We start from the raw sequence: 21601 nt of genomic DNA, 5'->3' as shown, positions 1-21601 counted from the left end.
ATTTGGACAGTCTGGTTCCAAAGTCTATGCTTTTAATCACTGTGCTATGCTGCCTCTCCCTAACTGTTGGCAACTTATATATGTCATATGCACTGCCTGCTGAAGACTTGTAAGAAGGAAAAATCTGAATCTCAAATCCAATTTCTATAGATCTAGACATGAGAGAAGGAGGAAAAGGAAAAGTTAAAGTGGAAACCTGGAGCAGAATGTTGTAGATGATAGAGAAATACATATTATATATATACATATATATAATATATGTATATTTCCACCCTCAAAGCCCCAAATAATCATGTAGCCATTAAAGCATTTGGCTGAATAGCTTTGTCCAGTGATAGAAGAAAGGTGATAGAAATATTAACTTTGCTTAGGACTGAATTTTGAGATGGATGTTGTGTCATAAATACTTAGCACTTGGAAAAGTCAGATTTTTGGGTGATTATCTCCCTGTCCCCACCTGGGAATAAATTTGAAGACAGAATCTTCAAATGGTCTTTAAAAAACTTTTTTACAGTAAATTTTTTAGGTATGGATTCAGTCACATTTTTTAGGTATGGATTTAGTCACATTTTTTTGTAAACCTGATAAACAGTCAACAAGTTTATTCTGACTTTTAAAATGATGTTCTCTGAAATTAGGTATGGCTAGATGCAGCTATGCCTGAGTCCATTTTATTTTAAAGTGATCAATCACAGTGACATTATTCTCTAACATTAATGTGGAAAACTTAGAATTCTAAGCCTAACTGACTTTCTAAGTGCTTTGAAATTTAAGTAACACTTTACCTGTTCATATCATCAAGATGCTCAGCAGCAAAATAAAAGCTTTTGATTTTAGGATGACAGGCTTTGAATGCACTGTAAAAGGAAACAAAGTACACTTACTTTATTTCAAATTGGGAAATAAGTTAGAACCAAATAATTTTTATGGGTAAAATTACCTCAGCATCTAACCTGAGTTCACATATATAATGCTTCTGCCATGATGACAGAAATCAGTAAAAAATTCAATTTTCTGCCCACAAAACTGCTTTCTTATTACCTCAATTTGAAAGCATTAGACAAGCACCCTCTAATTTAAAAGCTAGAAATTAAAAAAAAAAAAACCTTCCTTTCTCTCCCTCTCCCCAAATAAAACCAACTTACTATTTCTTGCGGCATTCACTGGCTCTATCAATTTTAAATTCAGGCAGACTGATGAATCCTTCTGCTTTTTCATCCTAAAGAAGCAACACTTTTATTTAGGGTATTATATACAAAGGGTTGAAGCAGATAATATAATATAATCATGTCTTTAAAAATCTATACTAATAAGTTTGTTCATTTAATTTCTTAAATTTAGCATTGGGTGTTATACTGTATGTTGGCAAATCGAACTCCAATAAAAAAAATACAAAAAATTTTCTTAAATTTGACATTTTAGAGATTAGAGTTTAACTCTAACTTGTTATATTACATTAAACTGGAGATATATTTTGAACATTTGAAATACTACAAATTAAGATAGACACAGAAATTTTGAAAAGTCTTTCTTATAGTGGAATGTAGATAGAAAATTCTTTAAATTGTCAAAGTGAAACGTTTCATAAGTAGTTTCCTCACCAGGATGTATATATACTTTTATAACATATAAAATAACTTCAGTCCATGTTCACCATTCATAATTTTCTGTAATTTTTAACGTTCAGATGTGACATATATTGAAGTTTACTAATTCCTTTTCCACCTCCAGAAAGTTTTTTTAATCAAACCTGAATTAAATATGCTGTGTATTCAAGATTTTATAAATGAAATAAGTTAATCTGATCTTCAAACATCTAACTTGGTATGCATGCTATTTATATACATGGTCATCTTCTACTTGGACAATTGAATGAAATCCATAAAATCCTCCTACTCTAATGTGGCATGGAAAAACAAGACAGGAGAATTATCCAAAATCTTATGTTAGATACAACTTATTTCAACTAGGCTAAGACTACCTTTGGCTAAGTCATTGTTGTTGACCCTTTCATCCAAGCTCCCAGACTTTTACTCCCCCAAACTTTGATCTGTGCTATATCAGTTCATGCCTCCTTATATATAAAGTTCAAGTGAGATTACACCCCCATCTGCTATCTTAAAGAAAAAAAATGCAGATTCTCAATTCTTTCATTGTGTATGTAAAATGTAAAACTTAATAAAAATATGGTATTACGGATAGTGACTGAAATGTGTGTTACAAAAAAAGAGAGTATTATAACTTTTTCAATATTTTCCAGTATTTGAGTATTTTTTTCTTCCAATCTTGGGGTAAACACAATAGTTTCAAATCTCTTTTTCAACTTCAATGTCTGTCATATCAACCTGGATATCTTTAATTTAAAAATTCTAAATTTTGAACAATTTAAAATATTTTTGGAGTAGATATGATCTTCCTGTAATGTGATGAGGGATTTTTACATTTCTCCTAAAAAAATCACACTGTGTTCTTCTTATAATGTATACTATGGAATTATTCATTCACTTCTCAGAAGGCTAACATAGTAACAACTCTGAAACATAGCTACTGTTCAATAAAAAAGGCCTCAGTTTTTTTTATCACTTACACTTTGAAAGAATATAATATAGCATACAGCAGACAAATCTACAAGTGAACTTAAAGAGAAACAAAGACTATATTTTGATACTGTTTGATTGGCATATAAAAAGTATTTGATGTTAAATGAAAATATTAGTAAAATTGTTTTTTATATCTAAAATAAGATACACTTAGTGAAATAGAAGACTTTTTAGGTAATTGTGTAATTGGAACAAATAATATCAAAAGTGCAGAAAATAACTAAATCCTTCTATATAATGTAGGCATTTATTTTAAATAGCAAAACCTTACTTTAAGATTTTACAAATGAATAAATCAATTTGAAAAATATTACTAACAGCGTATGTGTATTGAGTACTGAGTGTATGCTAGGCATTATTCTAAGTGGGCTTTACATGAACCGATTGATTTCATCCATATGATAACTCAGTGAGCTAGGCACTATTATTACTTCCCCTTTTTGCAGAGGAGGAAAGTGATGCGTAGTAACCCAGGTGGGTTAAGTCTATTCTCTTAAACATGACAAACATAACTCCTCTAGATATTTTATAAGTATAATTATGTTAAATTATACTTCAAAAATTAATCTTCAAAAGCAAATTGATGCATGTCTTAACATAATAGTATTCCTATAAGACTATGTGGCCAGCACACCATATTAAACCATGTACATTTTTTGAGAAAACAAATGAACAATAGAAATTACTGTTAAAAAAATCTTAATAAGGTGAACTGAAAGATGTCTATGGCAAAAGAATAAAAATAAATGCAGAGTCAAACAACGAGTAAGGTATACTCTTGTGTATCTGTTGTGATAGGTGGTAGGTCATGATATAACTACTCTGGATAAAGATGTGTTTACTGCAAATGAAACAGGAAATCCTAAGAACAACTTAAATATATTATATACACTTCCCTCTCCCCATCCCTCAAATGGTCCAAATGAAATGGATATTTGCAGATTTTTAAAACTAGTCTTCTAGTTCATGTATTCTTTAGGAAAAACAAATAAATTCATGTGCTCTTAATTTACTTAAATTCTTAAAGAACTTTCCCCCTCAAAAAAAAAAAAAACCCAAACAGAAAAAATTTAAACTTTACGCAAAAGTGAGACATTTGAAAATCTACTTCAAATTCCATATATAATCCTTCTAGTTAAGCTATTGCCGGAATTAGTTTGACATTTTGAATTAGACACACAAAATTTTATCTGTGTTTCAGATATGTTGCCACATTCAAATAATTTAGACAACTATCTTCCCAAACCCCCCAAATGCAGTCATTTTAATAAAGGCAGATTAAAAAATAACTAGCGGAACTCTCTTGAATTAACATTAAGGTGGTTATATAGTTTTAAAATAGAAGTCCCCAAATGGTGATTCTTTGGGTTAAAGACAGAAAATGAATGAGAAAATAAAACCTGCTTTGTCTTACCTCCTCATTAATATACCAATACAGGGATGCATCCTTTAGGACAAACCAATATTTCTTCCATTTCTGTGAAAAATAACTCTTTGCATCTTTCTTTTTCCAAAGCCAACCTTCACAGTCACCCCGGCCAAGATCTTTGCAAGAAATCCGTCTTTTGCTCTTGCCAGCTATAGGACCTAAAGATCATAGTAGGTAAAAATGCTTTTTAAATTTTATACAAGTGTGAAGGTAGAAGATTAATCTATAGCTCATAAAGATAAGTCTGGGGCTTAACAACCTTAAAAATTCTTATTTTTATATCATCTCAGAATATAAAACTATGGAAATCTTTGATATCTTTCCTCCCATCTAAGTGACATGCAATGTAATCAGAAATGTGTAATCCCAGTCTCAAAACCAGTTGAGACTATTTATTGTAAAAGGAACCCCTTCATCACAATTGACCTGAAAGAGAAGCTGGTCTTGGTAGCTCTTGCTAGGGGACTGTGTTCTTCCAAACCACAGTGGGTTCAGGCAAGAGAGGATGGGTGAAAGATGCTGACGATTATCACAGTGCAAACTAAGCAGCTATATATTTCGTTTCCTTTCCTTTTCTTACCTTTGTTTTTCTTCTTTGATTTATGTTGCAGTGAGGACTGCTGAAATGTCTGAAATCAAAGAAAGGGAAGGTTATTATTATTTGATACTCAGGGTGCCATCCATAGTGCCAGCATGCTGCACAGAACTCTCAAGAACTGAACAATGACTCGGAACCCAGGTCAGAGAAAGCATCTTCTTTTTCCAAAGACTCAAAACAAATTCATATATATCATGTCACTTAACTTTCTAATCTCCCACAAAGCAGGAGAGGATATTATCATTGTCTTTCTTTTGTAGTAAGAGAAATCAGGGCAGTGGTGAAACTCAGGGCTTTTACATATATATATTGCTCATATATATTGCTTTCCCAGGCAATAGGTCATTTGATTCTTACAAAGTCAAATAGGACTCTCACTTGTTACTGTGAAGTTCATTCCCTTTCCATAAGCCAACAGCACTTGGATGAATATTTTCTTGTCATGCCTATTCCTGTCACTAGTACTGGGAAGTTATCTTCATATAAGTGATGTCAGTACCTTGGCTCTTCAGTTCATCATCTCCAATGATCTTTATTTCTCTTCTCCTCAGCTCCCTATTCCCATGACCAGGTTTGTTAAGTACACTTCAACCACTGCCTCTATTACTGACATTTTATGTAGCCCAATAGCTTCAACCTAGTCATTTTTAGAAAATCTCCAAGGAAGCATCCAATTTGTCGACCTTACCACCCTTTTGTGCCTTTTTCTTTCTCACTCAGTTTTCAGGAGACATCATTATAATCATTACACTGAGCCATGCTCTATCATACTGGTCTAGCTAAACCTGTCTATCTGTCTGCTCTATACTAAGTATCAGAAAGGCTTAATGTCTTAAGGGAAAAATCCACAACTGGTCTAGCTTTTTCTCTTAAGGGAAAAATCCACAACTGGTCTAGCTTTCAATGACTACAAATCACTGGTTCCAGTCAGTCAGTCTACTAAGCTACCTTGTCGTTCAGTGGTATAATGAGGTTAATTATGTTCACATGATTAGCTAGCTAACGGGGTACAGAGATAGCATGTGCAATTTCATTCACATATACTCCTTCAAAATGAATTTTAGGTATCAGGATCTTCTTTTTCTTTACAAAGGTATGCCTGTAAGGAGTAATTGGATTTTGTTTACGTAAAATTCGCTGGTCTTGGTTTCATACAATAAATACATTTGTATTCTGTGACATACTTTCTTATTTGGTATCTTTGTTCATAAAATAACATTCCACTAATATAGCAATTTTCTTATTTTGTGTATGGTTTACTTAATTCTCATGAATATGGTATTATGGATGGATACCAGGCCTAAAGATAAGGATCCAATAATTTGCTCATGTACAGTATAACTAAGAAATAATTGTCCTCAAAGCAATAGAAACATGTCTGTATGAGGTGTGTGTGTGTTTACAAAATTTTGCAGGATACATGGCTACAGAAATCCATAATCAATTTTGGAGAGAAAACAAAAGATAAAATCCGTTATGCTGTGTTGATTGTCTTGAGTGCGCTTTGTTTGAAAAAAAGAGCTCAAATAGTAACTCAGGCTGTGCTCAAGTATAGGTAATTTATATATAGTTATTTTCCCTAAAGTGTTTGTCTGTAAAATGATTTTTTTCCTTTTGTGTTTCCTCAAGTACTCATTGTAATCTTACAGTTCATTATTCTTAACAATGACAAAGATGGGTGTGGTTTGTTTTTAGGGAACTATACGTATTACAGACAGCTCAAAATAATTGAGTTATATAAGGTACCTCCTATACTTTTTGTATACTGTTCCTGAGATCCTGGAGGTCTACTTTAAAATCTACACAAAAGGGGATCCCTGGGTGGCGCAGCGGTTTGGCGCCTGCCTTTGGCCCAGGGCGCGATCCTGGAGACCCGGGATCGAATCCCACATCGGGCTCCCAGTGCATGGAGCCTGCTTCTCCCTCTGCCTGTGTCTCTGCCTCTCTCTCTCTCTCTCTCTGTGACTATCATAAATAAATAAAAATTAAAAAAAAAAAAAGAAACAAAACTTTAAAAAAAAAAAATAAAATCTACACAAAAAATATTTTATGTTCTCCAGGCTTTCTTTTAATAAGATTATCTTTTCATAGAAAAGATATATGCATAGATATATTTTCATACTGACTGTGATTGCAGAGTATAATCAGTGTACTTATTGTTGAAACCCAAGAACTCCAAGGCACACAATACAGATTTATCCAACATTCAAAGAAGCACAGCCATAGATGTCTTTTGTAAATATTACAATGAAATTATCTTAAAAGAGAGTTTATTTTTCTGAGTGACATGACATTTTCTAAAATAAAAAAAAGGAATTGAACTACAGTTGAGCCTTGAACAATGTTACAATGTTGGGGGTTAGGAGCACCAACCCTGTAACTTTTGACTCCTCCAAAGCTTTACTAATAGCCTACTGTTGACCAGAAAGCTTACTGATAATGTGAACAGTTGATTAACATATATTTTGTATGTTGTATGTATTATATACTGTATACTTACAACTTTTTCTTTTTTTCAGTATTTCTAGGCAATGTGGTTTGTCTGAGTTTTTTTCAAATTGTCACCCATCTCTAAAATTTTTTCCATTATATTTATTGAAAAAAAGTGGACACAATGGAATTCACATAAAAATGAATAACTTGTGTTGTTCAAAGGTCAATTATATGTATTTTTGAAAGTAATAGGAAAAGCAGTGAAAACTATAATTAAGGAAAAAGGTCTCTTGAGAAGAGAGTTAGTACAGCAGGCTTCAGGCTCTTATCTCAGAAGGGTCTGCTTGCAAGGTTAGACATCAGCTTCCATCTGGGAACTCGGCTGGCAGTTCCCTATACTGATGAGAGCTTCACTAAGCAACAAGACTGTTTTGCCCACCCAGGGACTAAACACCTGTTTTTCTTTGGGGAATCTAGAATTTTTGTAGTTGCTAGACAGAGGATGTCTCTATGACCAATCCAATAAAAGCCTTCGGTGCTGAGTCTTTAATGGGCTTCCCTGGGCAGAGACACTATACACGTGACTGCATTTTTGCTGCTTGGGTGAAATTGCACTCTGCATGATCCGTCACAAGGAGAGAGCAGAGGAAGCCTGAACAAAGATTTCTCCAGATCCCATAGGTGTCTTTTTTCCTTACTGCTCTGACTATACCTCCTTGCTGTGTTACTGCAGTAAATCTTAGCTGTGGGTAGAACTACATGTGGAGTCTTGTGAGACCTTCCAGTGAATCATGGAACATGTGGGTGATCTTGGGAACCTCTGAAAAAGCCTCCTATTCAAAAGAGTTCTTACAAACTTGTATTAAAATTATTCATTGTTCATATGCATAAATAAGCTAATGACAGTGAAGGTTTCCTCATGTCATCAGTGGTGGGGTGATTAAGTACTCCTGAAGTGCAAATTTAGAATCCTGTGTAGTCTTTTCTAGTAGCACTGATGGAATTATTCATTCTGAGTGACAAATATTTAATTGGTATCACTTTTTTTTCAGATTCTAATGATATCATGAGAAATTTAATGTAAGCAAGACATTAAGAAGAGACCTATGACTGTAATGGCTAACACAGAAGATCATATAAGGTGCAATGACTGAAAAAGAAAAAAAAGACGCCTGGAATCTTTGTTTTCATGATGATGAATGCTTTTCTCATGATAGTGGAATTTACAATATATTTTATTTTTTTATTTTTCTTATTAGCTTCAGATCATCCTTCTTCCAGGTTCATTCTGAAGTATATTCTTTAGAAGTTCTTTCATAACAGTCTATTGAGTAGCAAACCCTTCTAGGTTTTTATGTTTGAAAATATAAAAATCCTTTACTCTCAAATAATAGCCTAGCTGGGCATAGAACATTGAGTTGAAAATAATTTTCCCTCAACAATTTGAATATATTACTTTATTTTCTTTTGGCATTTATTGCTACTCTTAAGACATCTGTAGCTACTCTGTCATTTGTCACAAGTTATGTTTAGTCTCTTGGTAGCTTTTAAAATATCTTTATCCCTGATAGTCTGCAATTGTACCATGAAGTGTTTAGGTTGTAATTTCTTTTAAATAATCCTATTTTTGGGACGCCTGGGTGGCTCAGTGGTTGAGCAACTGTCTTTGCCTCAGGACGTGATGCCGGGGTTCTGGGATCGGGTCCCACATCGGGCTCCCTGTGAGGAGCCTGCTTCTCCCTCTGCCTATGTCTCTGCCTCCCTCTCTGTCTCTCATGAATAAATAAATAAAATCTTTAAAAATCCTATTTTAAATTCATTGTGTTGTCCTTGAAGGTATTATTTCTTTAATTTTGAATATTCAGGCACTATGTCTTCAAATGGTCTTCTTAACCAATCTCTTTTTCCCCTCTAGACATATGTTGACACCCCCCAATTTATCATCCATGTATCTTTCATATTTTTTATCCTTTATATTTTTGCAATGCTTTTTAGGTAAATTCATTCTGATATCTTCTAATTTTTTAATTCTCTCTCTTATTGCATCCAGTCTAAAGTTTATCCTATTTACAGAGTATTTACTTCACTGACTATATTTTACATATCCAGGATGTCTAGTGGGTATTGGCTCTTTTGCATATCCACTGTTCTTAATCATTCCATTATTATTTCAAAATTTATTTTAAGTGCTTTGTGGATTTTCCATAGTTTGTACTTAATAAGGAAAGAATCACCTATGTACAAGTCATAGCTCTGGTCAGTAGCTGATTTTTTATTTAATCTCCTCACTCATGGGTAAGGAAGCTCTGCTTGCTTTCTCAGTTTTTTTCACTCAATGAGTCAGTCCTCAGTTTCCTGACATGGCTGCAGTCTATTTGTTCCCTGATACCCATTACAGTGGACTCTCAGCCATTTTTAAGTCTTTCTGGACTCAGAGTCTACCAGGTATGTGGTTTTAGTTCTCATTCATCACTGAGCAATTTTGTTCTTTTTTTCTGGTCCTTGGGGACTAGATCTTACTTTTGACCATGATTATAACTTTTTATGTGTTTGGAGTAGGGTGAGTGTGTGAGTGTGTGTGTGTGTGTATGTGTGTGTGTATTTAAAGCATAAGCTCATAATGCTTACTGACCACAAAAATAGATTTCCTTTCTAAGCATTTGTTTTGTTTTTGTTTTTAATGATTTTATTTATTTATTTATGAGAGACACACAGAGAGAGAGAGGCGGACATAGGCAGAAGGAAAAGCAGGCTCCTCACAGGGAGGCTGATGTGGGATTTGATCCTGGATCCTGGGATTATGCCCTGAGCTGAAGGCAGACACTCAACCACTGAGCCACACAGACATCCCATTTCTTTTGTAAGCATTTGTGAAGATTAACTGCCTTGAAATTATGTTTTTAGCTTATTTCCTAAATTATCTTTCAATAAACTCTTTCTTTTTAAAATATTTTTTATTTATTTATTGAGAGAGAGAGAGAGAGAGAGAGAGAGAGAGAGAGAGAATGAGAGAGACTGTGCACAAGATCAGGGGAAGGGGCAAAGGAGAGGCAGAGAAATCCTTAAGCAGACTCTCCACTGAGTGAGGAGTCCGACATGGGGCTCTATCCTAGGACCCTGAGATCATGACCTGAGTCGAAACCAAGAGTCAGACATTTAACTGACTGAGCCACCCAGGCGCCACTCAATAAAATACTTTTAATGCCCTCACTAATACTTTCTGTTTACTGTAGTAAGCATCTAGGTGAAAGTTCTTTGGATTTTCTCCCTAAGAATGTCTACAAACTCTCATCTTTAGTAATGTACCACTTCATATGGTTAGCTAGGAGTTCTCGTGTGAGTTGCAGGTTTCCTAACTCAATTTAACGTGTACAAAACTGAGCTTATGATATCCACCACCTATCAGCCAATCTGCTCCTCTCCTGGTCTTCTGTACCTTAGTAAATAGCAAGTCCATTTCCCCATTGTCCTCCCTGCCTCTGCTCTTACCTTCTCTATTTTTAACACAAGAGCCAGAGTGATCTTGTTAAAATATGATTTGAACCGTGTTATTCCTCTACACAAAACTTCAACTGGCTTCTTATTCTACTTTGAATCAATGCAAAAATCCTTGCAATGTTCTCGAAGGACCTGCATGGCCTGGCCCATCTGCCTCCTGCTCCCCCTACCTTTGCTAACTTTGCTCCAGTCACACATGCTGCAGCTAGAGCAGGCCAAGCAGAGTCACACCTTAGGGACTTTACTCTTGCTGTTCCTTTTGTCTGAGATGTTCTTGGCCCAGATGTTGTTGGGGCTCACTCCCTTATCTTCTTCAGATCGTTACTCAAATGCTTTCTTTTTAGTAAACTCTTCCCAGACTTCCCTATCTAAAATTGTTACTCTCGTTGCCCTCAATGCTTCCTGTTTCCCTTCTCTGCTTTATTTCTCTCCTTAGCACTCAGCATTACTGAAAGTACTTATATTTCTTGTTTATTGCTCAGCCTTCCCTCCAAATATAAATGGCATTAAGGGAAATTCTGTCTATTTTATGCACTGTTTCATCTTCTGCCTAGAACAGGGCCTAGTACAGAGGAAGTACTCAATAAATACTGGTTGAGTGAATGGACGTTGAGCAAACCATCAGCAAAGAGCATAGGATGTGGTCTTAATCAGGTGATTGTTTTAACCTGAAGAAGTCCTGCCACAGGGGAGATAAACAAGCTAGGTATCTTTTCTCCAATAATCCATGTATAGGTCTGTACTTTAGTAGGCTGTTTCTTTTGGTAGATAAGAAATATTCCTTTTTGTCCACTCTCCTTTAGCATTACTTGCACTGAGACAGTCTTAGTGCACTTAATGGTTTAAATTTGAATTCAAGATATGGCTGGCAAAAGGACATTAAATCTGTGTCAAAAGATAAATATGCAAATAATTATATGATGAATTATGAATGGATGTGTTGAAATCATAATTCTCCCCATAAAAATAGAATGTGCTAAAATAAAAGGCCATTATGAAAGTATTGTTGATCCTCTACTTAACCATGGCGATGCATGCAATAGTATTCTGTTTGGCTATAAAAGATCCCTTTTTCAGACGTTTGCCTGAAAAGACCATTTATCTTTCATTTTGTCCACAGATGTTCTGTTCAAACTCCATTCCCCCCTCTTTGGATGAGGAAGTGTGGGGGAGGGTAATTTGGGTCATTCTTATCCTGAAACTTTCAGAAGCACTTATTTTAATTGTGGAAGAAAATGACAGGTTCTGTGTTACATTTTGAAAGCTCAGCTACTATTAAATTCTTCTCAAGTTGCAAATTGCTACACTTATGGAAAAATTTGCAATCAAAATACTCTCTTGTTGCAATATAGCAACTTCCTCTTACTGTAATTTTCTGCAAAGTTCCAACATTTCTGCACTGACTAGTCAAACCAATAGCTTATTTTCTTATACATAAGAAAAGAAGGTGCTTAGCAATTTCAAACACTCGGGATAAATGATAGCTACTTTCACATATTTAATTTTTAAATAAATAAACAAATGCTTTTAAGATTTAAATATTTCACAAAGAGAAGCATTTTGCCTTACTTTCTCATTATTGCTGCTGGCAGAAAAAAAGTCTAAATATGAAGAAGTGGGGTAAGATGCTAATGGGACTAAATATTAAATCAAGAAATCTTCCACTTACAAGAAATAAGGGCATAAATTGAACAAGTTTGCTGTTTGTGGTAGCCTTGCACATTCTGCTGCATGGGAGACGGGGGAGACTTTGGACGCACACGAGGTCTCTGGGTACAGTGGGGTGAGGTTGCTCTGGATTCTGTCAATAAGGTTAACCTGACTTTATATTGACAGAAAATGCTTCTGCAGGCACTCAAAAATAAGCGTGCTTTTCAAAATAATAAGCATGCTAATAAATTAGCATCCAAAGAATAAAAAGGCAGTAATTAGGGGGTGGAATTTAGAGGTCAAACTCATTAGGTTGGGCAGAATCAACATTTCATCAAAAGAATATCACATGTATCAGATTCTGAAGGAAGGAAATGATTGAATCCTATTCAGGATCCCATTAGGTGATATCTCTTTTCCTATGGGGTGGTAAGGTAGGAAGAAGAGTGATTAGTGGTGAGTAGTTGAGAAGGGTAACAAGAATCACAACCCTTGGGCGGCATCTGGATGGGTGGCTTAGTCAGTTAAGTGTCTGCCTTTGGTTCAGGTCATGATCTCAGAGTTCTGCACCACATGGGGCTCCCTGTTCAGCAGGGGGTCTGCTTCTCCCTCTCTCTCTGCCCCTCCCCCCTACCTGTTCTCTCTTGCTCATTCTCTCTCAAATAAAAGAAAATCTTTTTAAAAAAAGAATCACCATTCTTGGGAAACAGGAACTGGCATTCTTGGTCACAATAATGATCATTTACTGAGGGCTTCCGTGTCCACACTGTCTTAGGGACTTTATATCAGTTATTGACCTTAAACCTGACAATAAACCTTGAAAGTAGTTATCATTAATACCATTTTAAAGAAGAGAAAATTGAGACACAGGATGTGTAAACAGCTTGCTCAGGACCACAGAGATAGTGGCAGAATTAAAATTCAATCCCAGGTCTGTCAATCCCAAAACCTGTTCTAATCGCTCTGTGCAATACTGCCTCCCAAATAAGTACTCTGTAGTCATAGTAACAGTGTGAGAGTAAAGAAAAACGGCTTATGACATGAAGATTTCCACTTATGAAAACCTCTCATGACATGTGATATAAGTACATTGCTATGTGGAAAGAAAGGATTCTATAAAACAGAAAGATACTAAGGGTAACATTTTATTATTAATGGAGATAATTCAAACTGGAAACATTTAACCAATTTCTAATTTTCATGCTTTTGTCAATTTTATTTTAATTAGCAAGTTATATTGCTCTGTGGATTAAAATAGAGATTTGCAGGGTTTTTCTTCTTTCTTGGGGGGGTGACCATTAATCATAATATCTTCATGAGAGGAGCTCTCATGTTAACATTTTAATTTTGCAAATGAAATAGAAACTAAGGCTCAGCCAAGTTAGACAAGGATGGGACTGCAGTCACATTTTATTCAAACCTATTAATAGTGTTAATTGAACTCAGTGCAATTAAAAAACCCTATGTCAATACTGATGAGGAAAATCAGTGATCCAAATAAGGCAAGCCTACCTCTCCACTAATTCTTTACACAGGAGAAATCTCCTGGAGCTGATTCATTGTGTTATGCAATTTTTCACCTGATACACTGCTGATTATTATGCAATGCCTTAAAATTACTTGGTTCGCTTTCTCAAGATGTGGTTTCTAACTACTGCATTAATTTCTATAAAGGCAGAAGCCATCTGCTTTAGCTCACCACGCTATACTCAGCTCCTAGCACAGGACCTGATATATAATTATCTGTTGAAAGCATGAGTCAAACAGTTCCTAAACCACCTGTGTGTGCAGGACACAGAGGCTATGCATTATGACATCTCACATGCAATCTGTCAGCACATCCTGTCCATTCTCCCTTCAAAACATATCCAGAGTCCAACCTCTTCTCCACTTCCACTTTAGAGTCCAGGACTAAGCCACTATCATCTCTCACTGGAATCGACCAGATCCTATCTTGTCTCTTTGCTTTCACACTTACTTCAGCCCCTTCAGTTTATTCTCAACACGTCAGCTGGAGTGACACACTTCGAATGCTTATGCTTCAGCAAGGATGGAATGCTTGGTACCTTACCCCTGCAGCAATTGGGATAGGAATCAAGAGACCTGACTTCTAGTTCTACATGTTCCAGTCTATATTCCAGCTCTGTGATTGTGGTCAAGCCACTGAATTACTCTTGACCTCTATTTCTTCATCTGCAACATCAGGGATTTGGACCAGATACTCTGAGAATATCTCACAGTTCACTAACATGATTCTGACTTAAAAATGGGAAAAATGGCTGGTCGCCAATGTACATCCAATTGTTGACGTTTTATTAATTATGTATATCCATAATCAGTGTCAGTCTTAACACTTAATGCTAGATTATTCATTGAAAGGCACTTAAGTTTATACTTAAGCTCCACCATGTATGGAAGTAACTTATCGCCAGCCATATTAGATACAGCTATTTTGGGGTGCTTGACTAATGTGTACAATTAACACAGATTTTGCATGAATCAGAGGCAGAAAGTCTAAACAGGTGAAAAGCAGAACGAGGGCAGTTCTTGCTCCTGACACTTCTATTTGACAAACTGTCGACATCTGGGTGTTAGAGAAATCAGGGTAGGCTTGCCCATCTTTCATGACAAAGAAATGTTTATGATCAGGAAAAACTGAGAGAACCAGATTTTCTATCTGAAGACTACTCAGTGACAAGGAAATAAATTATATATAAAAAAAGGAGAAATAAATAATATAAAAGTAATCACCTCTATAAAGAATTCACAAAACCTAAAAATCTCAAATGAGGCTACTGTATATGGCATGATAACACTGTCAGCAATGATATAACTGCATCATAATTATTGAAAAATTTTCCTGGCTATTGACTTCCTAGCTTTACTTAGAAGAGTATGAAACTAACAGCTTTTTCTGGATACCTTTATTTTTAGGTTTGTTGCTCTGATATATTGTACAGATTTTCTCGTCATGAAATTCTTGCCATGTCAGTGCAATTCATTTCAAGAGTGCTAGCTTTTATCTAAATACCTTTATGGCTAAGAGTATGTTTATATTAAGCTCTTATTCTGAGATTTTTGCTTTTAGAGAGTAGACAAACTCTCCAAGACAACCACTTCAAATGTTTCTACATTTGCTAGTTTTGCTGCAGTTTTCTTGATCTGGAGATTTTTTTTTCTTATCAGAAAATCAAGGAGGATGGTGGATAAAAATAAAAGTTAAATTTAGAAAGTTTTAAAAGTCACTATATATGCAATTCATTTTATAATAAAATACTTGAGAAAGATCATACTCTTCTTTCTCTTCTATTCTAAACCATGTAGTAGGACATGATTTTGAGACTAAGAAAGCAAAACTGTTTTTATCTAACAGAAGGGAAAAAAAGGACTTGATGGGAAGTTTTTTTTTTTTTAAATTCTGTGTTTGCAGCAGGAATCAAATCATCATTACGCTATCAATTTAGATGGCATTTTCCAGAGTTCTCTCTGCAGTGCTATGCTCATCTTATAAATGGGAAAACTGAGTAAGAGAAAGAAAGCATTTTATGCAAGCTCAGATATGAAAAATTAGATTTCTTCAGGGCCTGATGTGTGCTGCCACTTCTCCAGAACTGATTGCCTTAAATGCACCTAGATTCAGTTGGGTTTGTTCTCACCCCAGTGGTATGGACGTTTTGGGAGTATGGTTGGAGGAAAGATACTAAGAATATCGGTGCAGTACCATAGTGCCAGACACAGTATCAGATACTTCACATAAACTATTATCACAGGGAGTCAAAGCTCTTATCTAATTAAAAAACATCTATGGCGGGGGGCGCAAAGGAATATAAGATACAATAGCCTTAAAACTATTTTTATAGCAAACAAAGAAGTGGATTTCATATGGCTGTTTCTCATGGCAGCTGTCTGATAGAAAATGAGGATGTGATGCTAAAACACAACTACGTGAAGGAGGTTCAACAAACTGGCAAAGGTAACATGATCGAGGTATATGGGCCTTGTGGTACTCCTCCTCAGAGTATGAAAGGAATTCTTTAAGGAGTTGGTGAATGTGTTGTATTAAGTAGAAACCTCTTTAGGTAAATTAGACATGTTATCCAAATTATTGATTCTATTAGTCAATCTCTTGATTGAAGATAGATAAATGACAATTTGAAGTAATATTTTCCAATATATGCTTTGGAAAATTAAGTCAGTGGGCTGTACAGATGATACCTTCATAGATGTGGGCTGTGCCTTGAGTCCACTCCAGATTCATGATTATTTAGAATTTTGCACTTTACCACCGATTTTCATGCGGACTGTCACTAGAGAATTTGCAAAGCAGATTTTACCTGGTAGGCACCTATAGTGGCCACAGAAAAGGAGACCTTGATGTGGTGGCTTCTGACTGTGTCAGCCTGGCAAAGCTGGAACTATGTGTCTCAGAATTCCCTTCTCTGCTCTGTATGGTTCTAGTTAGGGCTGGCCACAAATAAATTTGTGTGACTTTTGGAGAATACGAGTGAAATAGCAGCCCTTATGCCCTGAAGGCTGGAGCAGCACATCACTCAGCGCTGCAGAGCACAGACATTGTCCTTGTTGTGCTGCTTGTTGGTTCGGGTCAGTGGCTGGATCCACAACTTCAGCTCTGCTAGGTCCTGGGCCAGGAGCCTGTGAATGGCCACAGTGGAAGACACCAGCTTTGTTTTAATGTTGGATGGAACATTCCAGTTTGTGCTCATGGGTTCTAGTTTATCTTTCTCTCCCTGGCTTCACATCCAGATATTCAGGACCACTGTCTCTGCTGAGGTATCTTAACCAGCTCCTTAACTGAGCAGGGTCTAGCCCTTTATTCCACATTACTTAGCGCTTCTTCACTGATTGAATCCTGACTAATACACTCATTAATGGCCAAAGAAGATGTATGTTTTAGTCCTAGATAGCTTTCTAATTTGCTCCTCGGGAAGTAAATTCCTCTCCATGTAGATGAATTAATTTCTTTTCCTTATGACATTAAGAATATCTCCTATGTGCCCAGCACAGGAAAAAACTTTATATACAATGTATGATTTAATTGTGAAGCAGCTAGGTTAGGTAAGTATTATCCTCTTTTTACCAATGAGAAATTGAGGTTCAGAAATATGTCTAGGTTCATACAGCTGGCTTCAGACTCATGTTCTTTTTTTTTTAATTTTTATTTATTTATGATAGTCATACAGAGAGAGAGAGAGAGAGAGGCAGAGACACAGGCAGAGGGAGAAGCAGGCTCCATGCACCGGGAGCCTGATGTGGGATTCGATCCCGGGTCTCCAGGATCGCGCCCTGGGCCAAAGGCAGGCGCCAAACCGCTGCGCCACCCAGGGATCCCCCAGACTCATGTTCTATAAGTACAGCATTATTCTCAGCCATCTGAATCTTAGAAAAGGCAATTCTCTTCTTTAGTGCTGAGCCCTTTTATTCAGAGGTGGTTAGATACAAGAACCACTGTCTCCTGAGGCCACTTCAAATTTATGACAATAAAAGAAAATATGAGAAGATAACTTAATCTCCTATTTCTTATAGCAAGAAACTTTGCATCTAGTTAATTTAAAATTATTTACAGGGATGCCTGTGTGGCTCAGTGGTTGAGCGTCTGCCTTCAGCCCAGGTCCTGGGATCGAGTCCCGCATCAGGCTCCTTGCATGAAGCCTGCTTCTTCCTCTGCTTGTGTCTCTACCTCTTTCTCTCTGTGTCTCTCATGAATAAATAAATAAAATCTTTTGAAAAATTATTTACATATTAAGAAAAGGAACTGAAACATGAATCTATTACTCAACATTCCAGATGGTTTTGGGTTCAGGTCTATTAGGATCCTGTTCTTGGCCTAGCCTGATATTTGCAGAGATGTTAAAAATCAGATTTAGCAATAGCATTTAGAACTGAGATTCTAGGTTGTGTTTGTGTACTTTGGCCCACTGACAGTTGCTGTCTAAGCCAAAAGCCAATGAAGAGTCCATGGAAGCTGCAAACAATTTAACACTCTTCTTGGAAAAGTTTTCTTCAAGAAACTAGAACATAATAGTAGTTAGTAAGTGTGCCCTAAACTTCATTCTCACATAAGATATGGGCCATGAGATGCAGACATGGAGTTTGTTAAGAGGAATCTTTGTATGACATTTGGGTATATGCAGCAAATCATTAGGTCTACATTGTGGAATTACAGGATACTAAAACTGTCAAGGGGGTAATATATTTTAGGAGTTGAGCAAAGAAAATAATTTGGTATAGATTATAATTCTTCAATCAAAAGAGGCCTTAAAGAGTTCTGAGGTAAAATAGTTTTACCTGGAGTTTTATTAAACTTGAGATGTTTTATTAAATGAGTTATGGTGGTGAAATAATGTGGGTAATATGATTATGGGAGCTAAAAAGGCCTACTGCCAAAAAAAAGTTGAGGATATTTTTTGTGAGGCTATATAGCTGGAAGACATAGGTCTATAACACGAGAGAATGGGGCTTCTTTGACCTCTCTGATCAAGGCAGGTACGTCCCTAAATATTGACCTTAACAACCAAGCCAAAGACCTCTCATCAGAATTTAGGTCTTACTTTATTTTTTTCAAAGGCAACAAGGAATTTGTAATAAGACTCAAACTTAATAAATTTCAACTTAATAAATTCCTAATCCAATTCTTTTGAGTCCTGTTTTGCATGATGCCTCACTAATGAAGCCAGATTTTGTGTTTGGCTTCCTGGCAGCCATTATCTAACCAGGAACTAGCAGAATGAAACCCTTATTTGTTCAAAAATGAAACTGAAAAGAATGGCTTCAGTCTGAAGCAGGGCATCTTAGCAGTTTTTGATTGTGGCCCCTAAGACATGCCAATAGTCCTCATGGACCACTGGTCTCCGCTTTATGACTATATAAGTACTGTTGAGTATGGATGATTCATAATACCATTTTTAGAAAATTGTCAGTAATACAAATCACAACATGCTACATAGTAAAGCAAACAACCTAAAACAAATGAAAACCAAAAGCGATGAAGTCTAACAGTAGTTTATAATGAAAAAGAAACAGTAACTGAAAACTACAGATAACTTAAAACAAATCCTAATGGCATATCATTACAGCATTCCTCCCGAAAATGGTGGGAACCCGAATCATCTGCACTTGTGCTTGTGCAGTAAGAGTGTGACTGCACCATTAGTTACATGGATACCAGGCTTTTTGGAGAAACAGTGAACTAGAATGTTCGGTAAATTCTATTAATGCATTGTTTTATGATTATTCCATTTGTAACCTTTTAAAATAATGTAGTATGTTATTATTAAGCAATATCTAGTCACAGGTGAAAATGGAAGTCTGTGCAATTATGTGTTATTTGCCCATAAGAATCAAAGAAAGGACCTCCATTTGTGCATCAAGCCTCAGCCACTAGGAGCCCTTTGCCATGGACAGCCTATATATGGAGAATCACTGCTCTAGTAAAATTGCCCAACAGTAAATGCTTTTCACAGTATGCAGGGCTTTACTAACTGTGACATTAACACTCTAGAAATAACCAAGTCATCCACAGGAATCAGAGAGTATCTAAAATACGAGTACAATAATGTTTACAATGGACATCTCACATGTCTGCATATACCATGGTGAAGAGAAACATCATGTCACACTGTACTATAGCCGTTGTCCAGATGGGTTAAGTCAAAATGCAGAGAAAGTGGTTATTATAAATAACTGTTGGGTCAGAGATGGCTTTTTAGCCACTAAACTTTAGTTTTATTTCAGTTTCATTGATCCTGAAATAATGCAGCCAAGTCAGGTAGCAATTAGACAAACCAACCTTTATGACTGCAGATAAATTTAATTATAAATGTTTATATCCTGACAATATAGCATACTTTGCATCATAATGAAAATAATAGCTGTCTTCTCTAATAGATGGTAAAATATTACTCATAGTAGAAATGGCTTTATTCATCTAAAAATGTGAAATTTGGAGCCAGACTGGTTGCACTTGTGTTTCAAGTCTGCTGTTTTCTAGCTGTGTGACAAGTGAGGTAAACTCTGTGTTTCAGTTCTGCAAAATAGAAATAATAATAGTAGCAACCTCACAAGGTCAACTTGAGGATTCAATGAGATAATGTGTATAAATTCTTAGTACAGGAACTTAGTAAGCAATCAATCAATGTCAGCTACTATTAGTAGCAGCAGTTCCAATATTATTATTAGTTAATATATATTCCATAGCACTTAGATTGAGCTTTACAGATGGTTAACACTACTAGAATTGCTATAGAGTTTCTGTTAAATTATGTGGGTTTTTCTGAGGGGCAAGACAGTATGCTATGAGGCCGGCTGCTAATTTTCAAATCCCAGCTCTATCACTTATTATTTATTTAATCCAGGGCCTCAGCTTCCTAATCTATAAAATGGGAATAACGCCAAAACCTTTTTCACAGGGCAGTTATGAGGATGAAATGAGTTAAGACGTGTAAATTACCTAGAAGCATGTCTGTTGCATAATGTTCATCTACTTGTAAAATTAAAAAAATGTCTTTTAACAGCTCCCCACCTCCTTCTTCCAGGAGTTCCACCAAAAATACCTTCACAAGTTGATGAGGATGGCTAAAAGTATTTATTAGACATAAAACAACAACTGAGTGTTTGCTTTTATATCCTAAACAAAGACAAACCATATAAATGTTGGAGTGTTAGGAAATTATCCAGATTTTGGAGCACCTGCTCGAAATCTGTTTTAAATAAGCCATCTAAAATCACATTAATCAGTTTATGGAAGTATACATGCAGGTTGCCTGGATCCATAATCAAATTTTACCTGTTTTGGCATCTCAGCACATAGATTTAAAATAAGTTATTATTTTGTTTATGGATTTTTTTAGCAGCTTTAATGTGAGAGCAAGTTGTCATATGTATATCTTATTAAGGAAAAAAACCCCTGAATCTAATCATTCTTTATTTAAAGGCTTTTATCACTACATTTAAATTTCTGTCTGTCTGTCTGTCTCTCTCTCACACACACATATACACACTGCTGCCTGCCTTTTATTCCTCTGCTCTCAAAGTCAGATGAGGGCTTTGCCAGCTAACGACTCCTATATTTTCAGACAGAGAATCAGTGAGTAGGTAAAATAAAGTTATAGTCTTTTGAAAAATACCACAACATGCTTGGCTGACAGAATATTGTGACCTCCATAATGAGATGGCAGTGATAGGAAGAAAGCAAGAACAAGCTGGAACTGAATCTCTGAGCTGGAGTAGAGGAGGTGGGGTGGGGGCTGAGGGAGAGCTAATCCTGTTGCCCTAATGGCACCTGTGAAGCAGAGAAGTCTTGTAAATCACCCTGATTAAAGGTGCAAACTGGGACATGCTTTGTTAAGAAGCCCAACATGGTAAGTGTAAGTCACG

At 35.9% G+C, this 21601-nt stretch overlaps 1 protein-coding gene across 8 annotated transcripts in view; it reads right to left on the bottom strand.

Moving 5' to 3' along the window:
* CNKSR2 (connector enhancer of kinase suppressor of Ras 2) overlaps positions 1-21601 on the bottom strand; it is a 274913-nt gene that overhangs the window by 58181 nt on the left and 195131 nt on the right. For all 8 annotated transcript variants that reach the window (XM_072744442.1, XM_025997461.2, XM_072744443.1 and 5 more), the window contains 4 exons: positions 4610-4658; positions 4015-4187; positions 1146-1219; positions 786-857 (listed from right to left, as the gene is read on the bottom strand). In XM_072744442.1, coding sequence (XP_072600543.1) covers positions 786-857; positions 1146-1219; positions 4015-4187; positions 4610-4658 — 368 coding nt within the window. The remainder of the gene's footprint in view (positions 1-785; positions 858-1145; positions 1220-4014; positions 4188-4609; positions 4659-21601) is intronic.

Source organism: Vulpes vulpes, chromosome X, assembly GCF_048418805.1.
Source record: "Vulpes vulpes isolate BD-2025 chromosome X, VulVul3, whole genome shotgun sequence".
Classification (NCBI taxonomy): Eukaryota; Metazoa; Chordata; class Mammalia; order Carnivora; family Canidae; genus Vulpes; species Vulpes vulpes.
The sequence above is the reverse complement of the archived record's forward strand: the minus strand, read 5'-3'. Positions and strand labels throughout refer to the sequence as shown.